This window comes from Pogona vitticeps, chromosome 4, assembly GCF_051106095.1.
Source record: "Pogona vitticeps strain Pit_001003342236 chromosome 4, PviZW2.1, whole genome shotgun sequence".
Lineage (NCBI taxonomy): Eukaryota > Metazoa > Chordata > Lepidosauria > Squamata > Agamidae > Pogona > Pogona vitticeps.
The window spans coordinates 8,337,155-8,356,777 of NC_135786.1; the positions used below are offsets into that span (position 1 = coordinate 8,337,155).

General features: G+C 44.1%; 1 protein-coding gene across 1 annotated transcript in view; it reads right to left on the bottom strand.

Moving 5' to 3' along the window:
• Positions 1-225: 225 nt before the first annotated feature.
• The window catches only part of LOC110087581 (DEP domain-containing mTOR-interacting protein), a 45,715-nt gene continuing 26,317 nt past the window's right edge, over positions 226-19,623 (bottom strand). Inside the window, exons 4-9 of the mRNA XM_020809382.3 lie at positions 17,844-18,022; positions 16,036-16,221; positions 13,218-13,358; positions 9,322-9,392; positions 5,685-5,789; positions 226-1,375 (exon numbers count right to left, since the gene is read on the bottom strand). Coding sequence (XP_020665041.2) covers positions 1,250-1,375; positions 5,685-5,789; positions 9,322-9,392; positions 13,218-13,358; positions 16,036-16,221; positions 17,844-18,022 — 808 coding nt within the window. The 3' untranslated portion in view covers positions 226-1,249. The remainder of the gene's footprint in view (positions 1,376-5,684; positions 5,790-9,321; positions 9,393-13,217; positions 13,359-16,035; positions 16,222-17,843; positions 18,023-19,623) is intronic.

The following is a 19,623-nucleotide window of genomic DNA, read 5'->3' on the forward strand; positions in this document are numbered from 1 at the left end:
CTGGCTGCTTAGATAACTAGCTGGTAGTCATATTTTGTGAAGGTGTGTGCATGTGTCTCCAAGAGAAAAAGAAAGAGATGGGGAGAAAGGAATTGCATTTTTCTCAGGATATATTGGGAGAAAATGGTATTTTCCCAGTCGCAAAACACTGGAATTTCAAATGGATACCTATTTCAAGATGTGAATTACTAGGAAGAAACACTCTCTCTATGCAGAACACACGAATGAGTTCTCTATATTTATTGGGGGGGGGAGAGAAGAGGGAAATCACATTTTATTAAAGTTTGAAGCCAAGTCTATAAATAATGATTATCTTTTTGATCTCATCTGAAAGAGAAAACAAGTCATTCTTAGGGTTATAGAGATATTCAAATCAGCAATACTACAGAGTTTTGTCATATTCTTTGACTCCCTTTCTCCCTATGGAAAGATCTTTTCGAGATCAAAAATCTTCTCAGGATCTGTAAGACATCTTCCACTTCCTAACGAGTCAATGAAGAAAATGGCTCAATGCCTTCTGAATCATAAAGGAATCATAACGCAGAGTCCTTCGTCCACAAGTTTCAAGCGAGGGCCCTTCTGGAGAGGGCATTTGTACCCCTTTAAGTTCCCCTTTGAGAAATGAGTCATAAGGCAGTTCCCTTAACCATATAGACAACGCTCCCCTTGTATACTTCATATTATTTCTTTTTCTCCATTTTCTGAACCTTTTCATTGCTTTGCCAACCTGGTTTATTTTTGGACCTCTTTGTTCTGTTTCATTGTGTGACTCTTCCGTTGGCCATCTAAGAGTGTTTAAGCTGTTTCCTTTTGAGATGTTCTCCCTCCCCCCTTTCCTTTCTTTTTTAGCATGACCATGCCAACCTTCAAAAGTGGATTTGGGGTGAGGAAGAATCCGAGGAAGCAAGAGAAGAGGAAGTGATGAGGGGGTGCACTTCCTCTTCCTGACACTCCCTTTCATGAGAATATGGAAGCAAGAGACCTATCAAGGAAGAGAGGTGGTAACTGCCTGGATTGAGCCACACAACCCAACACTATTTGACAAATGACAAAGACATTCAGGAGAATCCTTTCGTTTCACTTCATCTCTGGATCTTCTGAGCACGTGTGGACACAGATGCTGATGTATTCCACACTTTTCAGGACCCAGTGGAACAAAGAAAAGCAATGCATGACAGTACAATTGTGTCCGTCCCCAAGTGTCTGCTTGGTCTCATGAAACTGTTAGAAGGAACATATGCCTTTACAGTCATTCAACACCTTCCATAACTTCCAGCACAAGAGTTCGTGGTCCCGTCATAATGAGGCTACTGATGGTTTGGTAATCCAAGTGTAAAACATACAACCCGTTCACAGAATACACAAACTGGCATACCTGGAAGAAGAGGAAAAGAAAAGACTTATTCTACAAATGGATTGAGTCAACAGGCAGCGTATGAAGAGCATATATTGAAATGAGAATTTAAATCTGGAAGGCACAAAATACTAAAAAGAGTAATTTGGAATTTTGATATGGCAATATGTATAGAATGGACGTTAATAGTTTAAGACATAAGACATAAGAAATTTATTGTCATTGCACTCACAAGTGGGTGCAACGAAATGAGGTGCTCTTCCCCAAGGTAAAACTGGACAACACCACTACAAAAAAAAAAAAAGTTAAAATATACACAAAACTCACCATACCAATATAGATACCCCATTTCTCCCAGCAATTAAAATTCCACCAAAAACTTATGACCCCGCATTTAAACTCAATACTGCACTTGGGTAAAAGCTGTTCTTGAATCTGCTTGTCCTTGCTTTCAATACCCTGAATCTCCTTCTCGATGGCAATAGTTCAAAGAGCTGATATCCCGGATGAGAGGAGTCCTTCAGTATATTAGATATCTTCCTCTTACATCTGTTCTTATACAATTCTTCCAAAGAGGGGAGTGAACAGCCAATGATGTTTTGGGCCGTCTTGATCACCCCTTGAATTGCCTTTTTCTCTGCCACTGTGCAGCTCGTAAACCATACACAGAGACAGTAGGATAATATGCTCTCAATTGAACTCCGATAGAAGGTGATGAACAAACTCTCAGTCAATTGTTGTTTTCTAAGAGTCCTTAGAAAATACAACCGTTGTTGCGCCTTCCTGATTAACGCAGCGGTGTTTGCACTCCAAGTCAGGTCATTTGTTATGATGGTCCCAAGAAACTTACATTCAACCACCTGTTCCACACAAACGCCATCTATATACAGTGGCTGAATGTCTGCTCTTTTTTTCCTATAGTCCACTATAAATTCCTTGGTTTTTTGGATGTTAAATAGAAGATTGTTTTTTTTGCACCAGCGGGATAGCTGTAATACCTCATCCCGATACGCAGACTCATCATCCCCGGAAATAAGTCCTACTTGTGTAGTGTCGTCTGCGAATTTGATAATAATCCTATTACTGGGATGGTTATTGGTGCAATCCAATGAATAATTGGAGAACAGTAGTGGACTGAGGACACAACCTTGTGAAGTGCCAGTGCTGAGTATCTTGTCAGTAGAGATGTAGTCATTCAGTTTAACCCTTTGTGGACGATTTGTTAAAAAATCCAAAATCCACAGACAGATAGAATCTGGAAAATCTAGATCTTTAAGTTTGACTATTAATCTGTGGGGTATAATGGTATTAAAAGCAGAACTAAAGTCCGCAAACAGCATTCTTACATAATTCCCTTGTGTTCCCAAGTGGGATAAAGCCATATGAAGCACAGTACTAATCGCATCCTCAGTTGATCTATTTTCTTTATAAGCAAACTGAAGCCCATCATATTGTTTCTACTCTTCCCATTTAACCTCAATTCCCCTTTTCCTTTTTGTCACCCCTTGTTAAATAAAATAAAATTTAAAAAAGGAGAAGAGGAAAAGAAAAGTTGCATCTAGCGTGTCAGTAAAGGTTCCAGAAAGTGAAACTTGGGAGGAACCTGATCCAAATAAAGGTTCCCAAACTTTTTTGACTCATGACTCCCTTGACTTACTGGCCAATGGCCAATATGAAACTTTAGGTGAAGAGGGGTGGAGAAGGGAGGAAGGATGATTGGTTTCCCAGCATCCCCGGCTGGGTTTGGCAGTGCCCCAGGACACCACAGAACACGGTTTGGGAACCATTGAATTAAAAAAAATGTTGGCAAGGGTTAGGAGCAGGACTTTCATACTTCTCTGGAGAAGCCACCCAATTTCATCAGGCATAAAATTCAAATCTCAGTCCATGGAAGTTCTCTAAGAATGCGGATTATAAAAAATTTTGATGGCAGTTTTTAAAAAATTGGGGGGGGGGAATAGATTTGAACACGCTAGGATTTTACTCAGTCCATTTTGCTAAGGAATCCAACTTCATTTGCCATGTCAAGACTTGTATGTAGATTGAAATGTTCTCCTTTTTATTTTATTATTTTTTTTGGCACTGCAACACTTCACTGCAGCAATATCATGATACACTTCATGGCTCAAAACAATCATACAAAACATATACATTTAGGAAAGCATAGCTTAGGACACATGACTTCAAACGCATACATAGGGAAATGGGTTTTTTTTGATAAATGCATATTTTAGAAGAATAATATTCAGTTTAAATATATTTTTTCCCATCTGTGGTTTTTTTAAAAATTCCAGACTCAGAAGAAGCTGAAGGAGACTTTCTCTGACGCTGCCTTGTATGTGGTTTTACTAGAAGAAGTGTAGGGGACCCCATTGTTTAAAAATGCCAACAAAGTTAGAAGAAAGATTACAAAACTGGATTAATTTAAATGCTTCTTTTTTTCCTTCTGTCTTCAAGCCGTTTCTTCTGGAAAGCCTTCAAGCAGCAAAACCATCAAACCTGCCAGCATTCCTAAGAAACTGATCTTTAACAAGGGGTGCAAAACCCGTTTTGGTTTGGTTCACTGGTCTCAGGTGGTGCTCATTGCCTTTCACGCTTGAGCAGCTAACGGAGAGGTTTCGCTTGTTGAATTAAGCCATACACTTTTATACCATTATCAGCCCATCAGCTTCCAGGTGCTACCGGGAGGCATTCCATCCAGCTTTGCAGAAGTCAAAAAAATCATTCCAATTTGTTAGGCAGCTCTCATTTCTTAGATCGTCACTTTTACAGGAGGCTTTCCTCCAGAGAGTTCAAGGAAGGGTTTATCACTTTCCTCTTCCTTATTGTATCCTCTTGACAACCTTGCGAGTGGAGGTGGGCACAACGCTCGGTTCAGAGGTTTGCACCAGTTTGTTGGCACAATACCACAGGTGCCGCGTGATCTCTTCCCGTACCCCCCCCCGGCCAGTTCCCCCACTCACCAGCCGGCATGCACTGCTCTTTGCCTCCTCTTTGTGAGATCATTGGGTCGCAGCAGGTGTGTGTGGTTCCCTCCTCTGCCTCCTCTGGCAGCCGCCACTCAAAGAAAACACTGCAGGAATCCCTGCTCCATCTCCTCAGCTGAGTGAGCGGCTGCAGGAGGAGGCAGAGGGAACTAATGCCTCTGCACATGCACCCATCACCCATCTGACAGGCAGGCCAGCTTCCCTTCTTGGTGGAAGTTGTAGTCCAGCTGAGAAGCAGCCCATCTGGGGAGCCACATTCTTCTTACTCCTGCCCTTGGCAGTACAGTGGTGCCTCGCTTAGTGAGTGCTCTGTTTTGCGATGAAATCACTTTACAACGCATTTTTTGCGATTGCAAAAGCGACCGCAAAACAATGTTCCCTATGGGAGAATTTCCCTTTGTGATGATCAGTTCCCTGCTTCGGGAACCGAGCATCGCAAAGCAACGATTTTAAAACAGCTGATCGGCGGGTTCAAAATGGCCACCGGGTAAACAAAATGGTCGCCTGCTGTTTTCTGGGACGGATTCCTCGCTCTACAGCCACAGAAAAAGGCCGCGCTATGGAGGATCTTCGCTGAACGATGAGTTTTAAGCCCATAGGAACGCATTAAGCAGGTTTTAATGCGTTTCTATGGGCTTTTAAATATCGCATTGCGACGTTTTCGTTCAACAGCGATTTTTTCGGAACAAATTAACTTCACAATGTGAGGCACCACTGTATATGGTTCCCAGGAACTGAAACCATTCTCTCCATCTAAGCTCACATTGACAGGAGGAGCAATAAAGACTCCCTGTTTGAGCCAGGATTTTTATACATGGATAGGTCACCCTAGCCTAACCTTGGAAAAGTTCCTTTTTTTACATTTTTTCTCCCCACATGCTGGTTGAGACATTCTGGGAACTGTCATTGAAAAAGCCAATTTTTCCATGTTCTGAGCAAAGATGGGCATGAACCTCAGTTCACAGATTCCTGCCGGTTTGTAAGCGCAGCACCAGTCCTCGGAAGGAGCACGGGGTTGCCTGTCCTGCCTTCTTGTCTGAGTGGGCGATCAACGAAGGAGGAGGAGAGCAATCCACACTGGCTGGTGAGTGGAGCAATGGCCAGGGAGGTGGAGTAAGGGAATGTTCAGCACCTGCGGCGCCATACTTGCAAACCGACATGAATCTCCAAACCAAGATTCGTGTCCATCTCTACTGCTGACCTTTTCCTGGCTCTGCTCATCTGTAGGTAGGTGGTGCATGGCTGGTCCTTTCTCCAGAGAGAGATGGTTCTAATCTAAAATGCTTTGGAGACTATCAACAGTCCACGTTTGGCAAACTGCGTGGACTTTCTGTGTAAAATACCTTCATGCCAGCCGCCGCCGCTGGTCCTCCAGGATCCACCGCTTGGATGTGGCAAGGCCGGCCTCCACGGACCACAAAGCCCCAACCGACCGCATCCCCCACAATCTGCAAACAGAAAGGGAAAACAGCAACAATGGCTTTCTCAGTCTTTCTCTTTTCTGGGACTGCCCATATCATTCCGTTGCCATGACTCAACTTCCAGATAACGTCACCTGGAGGACTAAGAATCTTCACAGACATCACAGGACACAGGTGTGTGCGCGCACACACACACGCACACACACACACACACACACACACACACACACACAAGGTACTCCTTCTGTCTTCCTGTACCCCCTTGAAAAAAGAAACAGGACTTTTGTGCCCAGGGACGGAAAGCTACTGGAGGCTCCTCTCTGAGCAGGAAAGGGTAACTCTCTAAAGACTTCACCTGATCTGAAACAACAGACTGAAAGCAGCAGCAGCTTCAGGAAGGAAAGCCAACAAGCCATGAAAAGAACAAAACATGTACCCCCAAGACTGAGGGAGTTGAAGGGCAGGCCAAGTTCAAAAACGGAAAAAATGGCATGCCAGAGAGGGAGAGAAACATAAAACACAGAGTAGAACTTCGTTCTTATTGACTCATTCTTTTTTAAGGCCATACAACATATTCCGGTGGGACCAGAGAAGGCTGAGACATCTCTTTAGAGTGAGGATGGTTCCAGATGTAAGACCCAGAAGCTCTAGGTGAGGAGGTACATAGCAAGTATACTAGTAAAGACTCGTTCTGAGGACCCACAAGTCACTTGGCAGAGCATCCAGCATCTTCCCATGACCTTCGCATGTACACCAACACATAACACTTTTCAGAAATTCTGATAGAGCTTAATCTAATGAATACAGCTGCAAGAAACCTGAAAAAGTGACTTCTTTCTGTAGCCCCTGTTCAAATGCCCTCCTAGACGCACAGTGGGAAGTTTTCGGGTTTAGTTCTGTGCAAACAAACATGAGCGAATGGATAAATGCACCCAAAACACACATGCACGGGGGGGGGGGGAATGCTTCCCTACATTAGAGCTGGTATTTTTTTAAGGGAACTGTTCATAATATCTATCATGGCACTATCTGCAAAAATATTAAAATAAAAAAAGCAGAATAGACCTAGCAACGAACAAGGTGAGAACAACCAATGTTCAGGAAGAAAAGCAGGATGAAAATCATTAATCAAAGCCCGGAGGACAATTTAAATATCTCGTACACCTCTCTCCCACTGCCTATGAAATGCCCTTACCACCACCACATTCAAAACTGGCACAGAATTGTAGAGCTACATGGTTGAAAAGGGCCCGGTGGTCCTCGAATCCAGTAGTCCTCGAATCCATTCTCAGTCTTTTGTGTGTGAGTGTGTGTGTGCGGCTGTGTGTTTTGGCCAAGGCCACAAACACAATATGGAAGGAATACAGGCAGAATCAGGATTGTATAAGGCAGCGGTCCCCAACCTTTTCCCAAGCCTGGACTAGTTGGGGGGTGTGGCACACCCACAGAGGTGTGGGGCTCGCTCACATGCACACTGTGCACAAACAGGGCATGGAATGTGCTCACGCAGATGCGCATGGCACACTCACGGGGCGGAACGCACTTGCATGCATGCATGCGACGATGCTTGCAGGGGGTGGAATGTGCTCGCACCCATGCGTGTGACGGCACTAGTTTTGGGGCACTCGCAGGGGGGTACGAGATCTGTGTCTGTGGCCCTGTCCTGGACAGGCCGCGGATTGCTGTTGGGTTGTGGACTAGGGGTTGCAGACCTCTGGTATAAGGCACACAACGGACCTTATACAGTGGGGTCTCTACTTAAGAACTTAATCGGTATTGGAAGGTGGTTCTCAAGTGGAAAAGTTCTTATGTAGAATCTGCATTTCCCATAGGAATGCATTGAAAACCATTTAATCCGTATCTGCTCTTTTCTGTCCATAGAAACTAATGGGAAGCTGCTATTCCGCCTTCTACCACTAGAGGGCGATTTTTTCTTTTTCTTTTCCCCTTAGGTCAGGGAACAGTGTTAAAAGCACTTCTGACGAAGCTAATTTTGAAGCAATGGACTGAAAACCAATTAATCTGTTCTGGCTGTTTTTTTTATGTAGAGGTGCGTTCGTACATTGAAGCATTAGTTCCCATAGGAACTAATGCAAAGCTGGTTAATACGTACTCTACCACTAGGGGGAAACTTTTTTTAACCTAAGATGACCTAAGGTTAAAAAAAGAGCAGGAAAGGTTTTTTTTTTTCTGTTCTTATCTGGATTTTTGTTCTCAAGTAGAAGCAAAATTTAGCAAATGGAGCTGTTCTTAAGTGGAATTGTTCTTAAGTAGGGACGTTCTTAAGTAGAGACCCCACTGTATTTGAAGAATTGTTTCCAGTCTGTGGCCCCCTTCAAATGTGCCAGGGGCCCATATAGCCCCCGTTAGTCTATCCCATAGCATGCCCTCAAGTAAGGTCAACCTGAACTCTTTCCATTGGCCTGGGGTCCATGTGGGACAGTCTGCATTAGAACAGGGAAGTCTTAGGCAAGGAAGGTTTATACTGTGCGTCCGTGTCCAAACAAAGCAAAGGATCGCAGTCCTTTGACCCCATGAGGCCTTTTTCTACTGTACTAATAAGCAAAGTCTGGAAAAGTCACTTTTCGGTGGCAGCTCCCAGGCGGTGGAATGCTCTCCCTCAGGATATCGGGCTGGCTCCCTCCTTTTTTATCCTTCCACCAACAGTTGAAGAGCCACCTTTTTAGGTAAGATTTAAACGATCATGATTGAGTTCCTGAATTAAGATTGTTTTTAACGTCTTCTTGCTTTTAATTATTCAGTTATATATTATTAGTGTATAGTTCAATTGTCAATTGTTTTTTAAATTTTTAACTTATTATGTTAAACCACTGTGTGGATAGGAACCGATTAAGCAAGTCATAAGGTAGTCATACAGAGAAGGGCCAGGATCTGTTCTCGATCATCCCAGAGTGCCAGATACGTAATACTGGGCTCAAGTTACAGGAAGCCAGATTTAGACTGAATATCAGGAAAAATGTCTTAACTGTTAGAGCAGTACGACAATGGAACTGTTGAGCTCTCCAACGCTGGAAGCATTCAAGAGAAAATTGGACAATCATCTGTCAGACCTGCTTTGATTTGTCTTCCTGAATCGAGCAGGGAGTCGGGCTCAAAGGCTTTATAGGCACCTTCCAACTCAATGATTCTATGATTGCTATGTTTTTAATTCTATTCTTTTTAATATTGTGGGCTTCCTTGGGTCCCCTTACTGAGAGATAGGTGGCCTATAAATAAAATAAATAAAAAAAACCATGAGAGCAGTTGCGATCAAACATCATGGATGATCTATTGCCATGTGTCCTGTTTGTGAGCTTCCCAAAAGATTAGTCATTGTGGATTCCATGACTAATGGAATCCACCATAATGGATTCTACCATTGATTACTCTGCCAGCTGCTTTCCTATACAATCTAGAAGAAAGAGGGGGAGGGTTATCACTTGATTCTTCTACTTGAACATACTGGATTTAAGTGGGGCCATAATCTACACTGAGCAGTCAAAGGGAATGACGGTAGCAATAATGTTAATGTAACATTCTGATGACCGGGGTCACTTACCGTGAGCGTTTTCTTGATATATGGAGCTCCAGGGGCCAGAAGCTCCTCATTGGTGACATGTCTCTTTAACACTTGCACAGAGAGGGAGAAAAATGACAGATCTAATGTGAGAGTCAAGTATGCAAAAGACCCACATAGCAGAGCTAAAAGAGCAATGAACCAGAAACACTAACCAGGTAAGACAGACGCCTTTTCCCTGTGCACAGGTGGTTCTCGGTGGGGAGGAAAAGGCATGCATGCCTGCGCACACCTGAGTCAAGGTCAAAGACATTTTACAGAGACAGAAATGTATCTCAGCGGGGCCGACCTTGGCCTCGGAGATGTTAAAAAGACATCCAAGTGCAGCAGAAAAGATTTAGTGCAGATGGCTCTTTGGAAGAAGGATGAAGGGGAATCCCATGGCAACTAGGATGATCAAAAGATGACCTTCTTGCCTCTGACCATCAAATGCAGTGGGCAGGGATTATAGAAAAGCTGCTCAAGCACGAAAAGGGAAGTGGGAGTACCTGAAGGATAGCTGAGAATTTCAGTTTAGTTCCTTCTTAAAACAAATTAATCAAAATAGATCGGAATGCACACTTTTCTTTCTATTCAGCATGGACTTCGGATCGAAACTGGGGTGTGGATAAACTTTTCATAGTACAACTCACCGAGTTTCCCCGGCCAGGGGCCAAGCTGATGGAAAGCTATTGTTCACCACTTTTCACCACTAATCACAAGTGGTGTTTGGGATTAGTACAATGGAAAGCGAGGGAAAGCAGAACCCGATCTACTTGTCACCTGGAAGTGCTGAACTCTTAACAACCTGGATTTGAATCCTTGTGTCTCTTCAACCATGTTTGCGCTGAATAACGGTGGGCATTCATTTCTGCTGAGGCCCCTCAACCTTTACAGCTCCGTGACTCCATCTGGGGAACTTGGGGTTATTCTCCTCTGCGAGTCAACGTACTTCTACTCCAGTGGAGGCAAACCTTTTTCAGCTAGAGTGCCCAAAATGAGGGGATGGGGAAGAAACCAGTGGCTGATGTGCCGCCCAGAAGACCAGAACCGGAACAGGAAGTGGTAGTTTCAGGGGGAATCATGGGGATGGACAGGAAGTTAAAAGGGGAATCAAGGGGACGGACAGGAAGTTAAAGGGGAAATCATGCAGATGGATAGGAAGTTAAAAGGACCCGGAACAGGAAGAGAAAGGGGGAATCCCAGCTGCAGCCACTTCAAAAGGTTTCTCGTGTGCCAGAAGAAATGGCTTCGCGTGCCAGCTGTGGCATGCATGCCATAGGTTCGCCATCTACTCCATAGGAAATATAATTGTACCACTTTCTCTCTGCCCCACGTGTACACATGAGATTATTTATTTATTTCCTTTATAAGTTTGATCACCTGACCCCAGCCCTGGCTCGTCTCCACTGTGGTCTCCCAGATGAGGTCCAAGGTTTTTGAGGCTTACATAGAAAGCCCTCCACCGTTTGGGACCGCGTTGCTTGTCGGAGCGTCTCTCCTCAGTGGCATCTGGCCAATCCACCGAATCGTCCTGGGCTCGGCTTCCTCTGTGTAGCTCCCCCCAAAAGGAGGACCAAAAGTCATCCACAAGAGGCGGGGCCTTCTTTGCAGTGGCACCAAGCCTTCTGGAACCAGCTCCCAGAGGAGTGACACCTTGCTCCCTCTCTGTTGCCATTTAGGAGGCAACTTAAAACATGGCTTTTCAAGGAGGCCTTTCCCATTGACCCTGGCCTCTTGTCCTGCCATGATAGGGGAAACTACCATTTGTTTTTGGTTTTTTAGGGGGTTTTTTTGCTGTCAGTTGTTTCAATGTCTATGTTTATTAATATTTATTTATTTATTTAATTTATATGCCGCCCACTCTACCCAAAGGTCTCTTTAGCTTGTTGCAAACTGCCCAGGACTTCACTCTAATGGGACAGCGCATAAATTTAACAAATACATAAATACTGTACATAAAATAAAATCATATATCTTGCTCTTCTTCCCCCACCGCATCCTCACAAGTGTCCCGTGAGGTGGGTTACGTCGACTGGCCTGGGGAGAGGGGGTGCTAAGCCACTTCCATGGCTGAATTCCAGCTCAAACTCAGGTCTCCCAAAGCTTACCCAAAACTCTAACCACTGGACCGCTTTAGATCTAGTCTGTCCACCCTCAGGGGGTTGAGTTGTGATGGATTTTAGATCACGTTTTGGAGCACCCTTGGAACAAAATTCTTCTCTCTAAGGTTCTTCCTGCTTCCTTGCTTGTCCTTTTTCTCGGATCCTGGTTCTCATGACCAGATGAAAAGGCCCCACACAAAGGGTGGGTGATTGCCTTATTACGAGCCCAATGAAGTCTCACAGAGAGGCTAGCTTTCAAATCGAGCATGGGCTCTTTTTCATTAAGCTAGGGGAAGAAACAGAAAATTCCCCGAATACCACCTTGGTCAAATATTGAGGCCAGACTTTTTTTTTGCTTAAAGAGAGAAAGAGGTGTGTCAACATCTGGCTGCAAGAGCATCTGCACTCAACATCTGGCTGAGACAATTGGTGGGACTTTGCTATTTTTGCCTTTCCCCTGATTTGTAATGCCCAGCCTGATGAGGAATGCGGTTGGACTTGAAAACTAGCCTGCTTGTGAGATTTCAACTGGTCTAAAAAAATACCACCCATCCTTCTTTGGGGACATTGCACAAGGACCATATACTTTTTTTTCCCTTTTTCAAAGAAAAGGACTACTTACGCAGATGTTCCTGTTCCATTCCCCCCCCCCCTTTGCTATTGCTGGCAATTGCCTACTTAAGGACAGTGTTTTATTACCTGTGTGATGGTGTTGGTGGGTGGGTTAATATTATTTTTTTTCATTGTTGCCCAGGGTCGTCCTGTGTGACTAGAGTGGTCTTATAGGCCAGATGGGCGGGGTATAAATAAATAAATAAATAAATAAATAAATAAATAAATAAATAAATAAATAAATAAATAAATAAATAAATAAATAAATGGGCAAGGTAGAAATGTAATAAACAAACAGGCAAGAAAAGAACAGGCATGGGGGGAGGGGCTCCATGGTGACAAGGGACCCCTTAACGAGGATGTGGACCTTGACAAACAACCTCCAAACACCAGATCTTACTGGTGGTACATAAATTGAATTGGATTAACTCCCTGCAATAGCCCTGACTGCAGATATCCCATACGTGAAGGTGTTTGAAACCCTCACAAGGCAAAATAAGAGGGCTGAGCATTATTATAATTATTTTGCAATTAAATACAGGGTGAAAAGTAGGATAGAACTACGTGTATTGAGGAAAAAGCTGCTGTTACACATTGCCCTGGAACCCGGTCAACCGATGAGGGGATGATCTTCAGATAGCTGAATGTTTCTCCAGCAGCTGCGGTCCCCCAGGGAAACCTTTTGAGATGTTATTTCAAGGTCAGAATTCTCCTTAAACCTTCATTGTAACTTTTTTTTCCTTCATGGGTGTTTATTTTTGTAGCTTTGATTTTTGGTGATTTTCTCGGTTGAGTACTTAATCTGCTTTTCTCTCTTTTTCATCGGCTTGCATTTTGTTTTTATCCTGTTTCAGTTATGCGTGTTTAGCAATCAATGCTTTATCAGCCTGACAGGGGTGGTTTGTGAACCGTGGTGTGTGTGTGTTTGGGGTGGCTTATCCTAAACTTTTTGCCAGGGCTATCACTTTTCCTGAGTCATGATCTGCCATGCCTGAAACACTATTTGTTGTAGGGTGTAAATGAAATAAACAAATGCAGATGTAGGTAATATTCAATGCACATATATTTTCGTCCATAGTCTTGATTCTGAATTTTCATCACCATAACTAGCTCCTAGTCACCTCTGATGATACCTCTGACATTACATAGAAGCAAAAGGAAGCACAGAGAAGATTTCCTCACCAGATTTGGGGTTGCACTCCACGGTGGGCGGGAACCCCGGACTTGGAGAGATACCAAAGTAGGAACTAGACCCCCCAGCAAGCGAGGTCACGCTGCTCCTTCGAACCGCTGAGATGATTTTGATTTCCTTATTGGGTTGAACTGAAAGGGACAAAGATCAGCTGAAACAAACAAAAAACAACAACACTGAAACACCCCCCCCCAACACAGGCCATAATCCTATTGGTTGTTAATGCTGGCATGTTAAGCGCAGCAGTGAATTGCTACTAATTAATGTGTCGCTGTGGTGAATCTTGAGAGTCCCCCGGACTGCAAGGAGAACAAACCTATCCGTTCTGAAGGAAATCAACCCTGAGTGCTCCCTGGAAGGACAGATCCTGAAGCTAAGGCTCCAGTACTTTGGCCGTCTCATGAGAAGAGAAGACTCCCTGGAAAAGACCCTGATGTTGGGAAAGTGTGAGGGCAAGAGGAGAAGGGGACGACAGAGGACGAGAGGGTTGGACAGTGTCCTTGAAGCTACCAACATGAATTTAACCCAACTCCGGGAGGCAGTGGAAGACAGGAGGGCCTGGAGTGCTCTGGTCCATGGGGTCATGAAGAGTCGGACACCACTTAATGACTAAACAACAAATTATATCACAACTTGTATTCCTTTTGCCATGCTGCATCATGGGACTGGCACACAAAGAGAGTGCAAGCACTTGACAGGTTACAGGTGGGAATTTACTCTTGTGCTTTATGCCATTGCATGTAGGCTGGTATACATAACCAGATGGGTTCCAGGCATTGTTTCATCCCTCAAGGAGAAAGTTGAGAGCTTTTTGACACTGCTGTATCTGAATCCTGTATGTGAAAGTTGAGTTTTCCTTGGCTTGATTCAAGCCAAGGTCACTCCTTTTAAACACAGTAGAACCTCCATATCCATGGGGGATTGGTTTCAAGACCACCCCATGGATGCTGAATAATGCAGATTATAGTGAAAACAACTTTAACAGCAAATAGTATACATAGCATGGTCTCTGGCTCCTTCTAGTGGCCAGTTCTGGTAACTTCATGGTTAGAAATATATATTTCCGGGAAATTTTCTTTTAACATTTTTAACACTTTCAGACTGTAGACAAGTGAATCAGTAGATACTGATTCTATGGATAAAGGGTTCCTACTATATATGAAGATATTCCATCTTATTTGTTACAGTAATAGCAGCAGCACAAAATAATCTATTTACACATTCTTCCTCATCCTTATGTCTCACTGCCTGGCTCTAATTTGCAAGGAAGAATTCAGGGCTGGAAGGTGGCCCCTTAATGTTTCACCCACCTACTACTTCCCTCTTGCAAATCGGTCCTTTGCTTCTCTTAGCTGTTGCTCCTTCACCTTCTCCCGCTATATACAACATTTTAGTTTCATCTTTGTGGTGTTTTTTCCCCAGAGAGGGGAGAAAAGAAAAGGTTATAGCAAACAGAAAAAAAATACCTACCAGGTAAAGGAAGGGTTTAAGTATATATTCTTGTGTATTTTAAAAATTACAGAAAACAACAATGTTGTGGCACATTAAAAATGTACAGTGGTGCCTCGCTTTACGATTGCCCCACATTACGATGAATCCGCTTTACGATGGTCTTTTTGCGATCGCAACTGCGATCGCAAAACGATGGTCTAAATGGGGGAATTCCACTTTATGATGATCGGTTCCCTGCTTTGGGAACCAATTCTTCGCAAAATGTTTTTCTAACAGCTGATCTGTGGTTTCAAAATGGCTTCCAGGTAATTAAAATGGCTCCCCGCTGTGTTTAGGGACAGATTCCTCGCTATACAGGCAGCGAAAATAGCCACCATATGGAGGATCTTCGCTGGACGGTGAGTTTTTACCCAACTGGAACGCATTGAATGGGTTTCAATGCATTTCAATTGTGTTTTTAATTTCACTTTACGATGTTTTCGCTTAACAGCGATTTTCCTGGAACGGATTATCATCGTTAAGCGAGGCACCACTGTATTTATTTCAATGTGAGCGTTCATAGATGCATCTACTTTAGACATTTTAGTGATGCAAAAACACAAGTTACAGCTTCACTCCGAAGAAGTGGATGTATTCATGAAGTTTACATTGAAATATAACAGTCTTTAAAGTGCTACAATATTTTTGTTTTCTATATTTCATAGAATAATGAAACTGGAAGGGGCCTATAAGACCATCAAGTCCAACCCCCTGCTCAAGGAAGGAATCCAAATCACAGCAGATCTGACAGATGGCGGTCCAATTTTCTCTCAAATGCCTCCAGTGTTGGAGGGCTCACCACCTCCTGACGTCATTGTTGTACTTCTCTAACAGTTGGGAGGTTTTTTCAGTTTGGTTTGGTTTGATTTGCTTGCTTGCTTTTAATTTTGTCTTGATTTGCCTGCACAATCACAGCCACTTCTTTGAAAAATATATGCTTGTGGCCGTTTTCCCCTTCGTCTGGGTAAGTGTTAGAGCAGCGGATGATGGGAAAGGATCAACTTTCCTCTCGCTCAAATTGTAGGCCAAGAAGTAAGTGAGGAAAACCCTTAAGGATTCCCTTCATGGAACAAAATGTAGGGTCAGCTGGAAACTAGTAGGTGAGGGACGGAGTTAAGCACCTTCTCTGTGCCGAAAGTGTCAGACGAAAGAGTGGAGGAAGCGGCTAAGCACGGTCTAGGTCCCTCCATTATAAGTTTCACCCCCTCGGAGCCCAATTTGGTGAAAAACAGCAGCCACCCAGATTTGAAGATAGGAGGTGTTTCCACAATAGCATCCTCTTCCCTCTCCACAAAAGCCAAGCCAGTCTGAAATCACCTGATAGGAAGCTAGAACTGTTCGGCTCAGGATTGAGCTTCCGGAGGCAGAAGGGGCTGTCTGGGCTGTCCAAGAGGGCCCTGGAGGAGTTCTCGTTGAGTAGCTCCGTGAGACGCCTCCTCCGGCGGAAATTGATGCGAAACTGGTAGAGGAGGTCGCTGTCGGAGAAATGCTGCCGGACAGAGACTGCGAGGAGACAAGAGGCGGAAGGAGACAATGACAGCAGAGGGTTTTTGGACTCTCAAGCACCCCATCCCAAAATGTATGAACGATTGCCAGGCAAGACGATTTGAGAAGCCTGAACCAGCCACGTGGAGGTTGAGGACCATTATTTTCAAGGACCTCTCTCTCTCTTGCTATATGCCTTTCAGGTTCATTTGTGGGCAAACCTGGAAGTTACAGTAGGGTTTTTTTTGCAACCAGAGCTTGGGGTGTGTGTCTGTGTGTGTGTGTGTGTGTGTGTGTGTGTGTGTGTGTGTGTGTGTGTGTGTGTGTGTGTGTGTGTGTGTGTGTGTGTGTGAGAGAGAGAGAGAGAGAGAGAGAGAGAGAGAGAGAGAGAGACTACAACTACAACTTCCAGAATCGTCTGGTGGAGGGATTCTGAGTGTTGCGGGTCCAAAAACGGTTTCCAAGCAGTGTCTTAAAAAATCTGACCATCTTGGGTTAAGGTCAGGACTGCCTGTCTTTGTAGGGGGGCCTGTTTCATAAAACTATCAGCAGTGCCTTATCTCCAGCCATCTAAGGTGACTATCATCTGAGTGACACAGGAACGAGAGTGAGCCTTCTCAGTTTGGCCCCTAGACTATGGAGCCTATGACCCGGCAGTGTCTTACGTTGCTAAGGAAATCCTCGCACTTTTTACTGGTTCTGAACCCTGATATAACTGGCTTGACATAACCTTTATTTGCTGTTACCTTGCTAATGTTAATTTCAATTCTTTCTAATGGTGTTCCAAGGCTTACCTCAGTTGTCAAATGAGCTTATACAATACCGTACAAGGTACGAAAGGATTTCTTGCTTTCATCTGTACTGGTGAGATCAAGGGGGTGGTTGGAGACTGGGACCCTCCTTCTCCATATGTCCCAATCCTTTCTCTCTGCCTCCCCCTCCCCAAACTTGGTACAGTGATGCCTCACAAGGCAAAATTAATTTGTTCTGCGAGTCATATCGTATTGCAAAATTTTCATCTTGCAAAGCGCAGTACTAACGGTTGTGCAATTTAAAATAAAGGGGAAAATTCATCTTGCGAAGCACGGCCATAGAAAAATTAATCTTGCAAGTCGCCAAAAAAAATTGCAAAATGCTTTCGTCTTGTGAGTTTTTCGTTGCGTGTGGCATTCGTCTTGCGAGGCATCACTCTATAGTCAAAGGGGAGCACACAGGGCAGACAGGTGTCTGCTTCTGGCCACAGATCAGCTGCGTTTTCTTCCCTTGCATTGTGACGTGTGGCTTCTCTCTCTCTCTCTCTCTCTCTCTCTCATTCTCTTTCTCCACCTCTGCCACCTGCCATTCCCCACCATACTTGAACCAACCCCCTTTCCTTCTCACTAACTCTAGTTTTGCACAAACACAAATTCCTGCGTTCTATTTCAGATTTGAAATCGGAGAAGGCTTAAAAGCTTCCCTGAGCTCTGATCTCAACGTTCACGCTGTTAGATCCAAACAGCAGACAGCTCACTTGGAGCTGATATGCTCTATCCATTACATCCCACTGCCCTTCAACTATCTGCAAGCTGCCCTGGATATACTGGCGACTAATAACACTCCCTTCCCCCATTGCTTTATAAGACTTCCTTCCTTCCTCATACCATGCTGGATAATCCCATGTTCAAGGAGAGTCTGGCAGAGCTCCACGGCTTCTTTCCGGTTGGCTGCTTCCCCTTCCTGGACCATCCAATCGACCATTTCACAACCGAGAAAGGTCCTTTGGTATTTCACCGAATTCTCCTCTCTGGCTTTCAAGAAGGTGTCTTCCACACTGATCAACCTAGGGTCAAGGCAAGAGAGGACATTCAGGCTATTCCCGTTGGAAAGGCTCTATCACTGCAAGTCCCTAGATCAAACATTCCCAACCAGTCATCTGTAGATCACTGGTGACGCATCAGAAGGGGACTGTATTGACTGAACAATGAAGCTCTGCTTTGCAGGTTAAATCAATTGCAGAGAAAAAGGACAGATCCTGAAGCTGAGACTCCAATACTCTGGCCATCTCATGAGAAGACTCCCTGGAAAAGACCCTGATGTTGGGAAAGTGTGAAGGCAAAAGGAGAAGGGGATGACAGAGGACGAGACGGCTGGACAATGTCATCGAAGCAACCAACATGAATTTGACCCAACTCTGGGAGGCAGTGGAAGACAGGAGGGCCTGGCGTGCTCTGGTCCGTGGGGCCACAAAGAGTCGGAAACAATGACTAAACAACAAACAACAACAGCAATTCTGGAAGCTAAGCAAGGTTACACCTGGCTTGTACTTGAAGGGGAATATCATGGATCTTCTGGTAGAGCTAAGAAAGAAATGTTGGAGGGCCATCACTGCTGTTCAGAGCTGATGATGGTGGGCTACATGGACCAGCCAGTTTCTTATGTTCCAGTGGCTTATCATACAAAGGCTTACAATTAGTAACGGCCACATCTAGGCAGGACGGCTTGCCCCCATCAGCCACAGCTTGGGATAAAAAACATTTACACTAGCTTATTTATGTGACAGTCTGCAAAAACTGTCAGAAATACTGAATATGATGGTGTGCTTTAATATTTATCAACGTTTTAAATAATGTTTTGATTCTTGTTTATTGAATCATTTTAAATGATGTATTTATTATGTTTTAATATGCTGTTTTTAAACACTGCAAGCTGCCTTGAGTCCTTTATATAGGAGGAAATAAAATAAAATAAAGGAAAATAAAATCTGATAGGGTTTGCAAATACTGTAGATATAAAAGAAGGGAGAGCTTGAGCACACCGCCCCAGGCCTGGGAAATGTGCTGCTTTTCTCAGGTCTGATGTTTAACCACAAGAGGGCGAGCCAAGCCTACTGGATTCAACCAACACAGTCCCTTATTCTTCCTTGAAGGTTTGTGCTCATGCATTTGAATGAGCCTCCTTGGGAAGGTGAAAATAGGATGTATTTTGGATGGATGGAAGATCCGACTTTTCAATTCCTGGCTAATCAATATGACAATCTCCTAGTTTTAGTGTAACATCTTCTGAGCCACCCTGAAGCATGTCACGGTCACGTCTGAACCTAGCCTTCGCTGGGAATCGTTCTCCCTTCCTTTTCCAGCTACTTGCGTGTAAACACAAGAGTCATGCTGTCCTCCAGCAGGCCCCAGGTTCATCAAAAGTGCAGGTCTTCAGTACTTTACCAGGTAAAGAATTTCAGAAATTCATGATGTACGGTGCAAATCACAGAATTTATAGGAAAGTGAAGATGGAAGGGGCCTACGAGGCCATCAAGTCCAACCCCTTACTCAAGGCAGGAATACCATCAAAGCATCTCTGCCAGGGGATTATCCAAGTTTTTCTTGAATGCCTCCAGTGTTGGCGCGCTCACCAACTCCTGAGGCAACTGGTTCCACTGTTGTACTG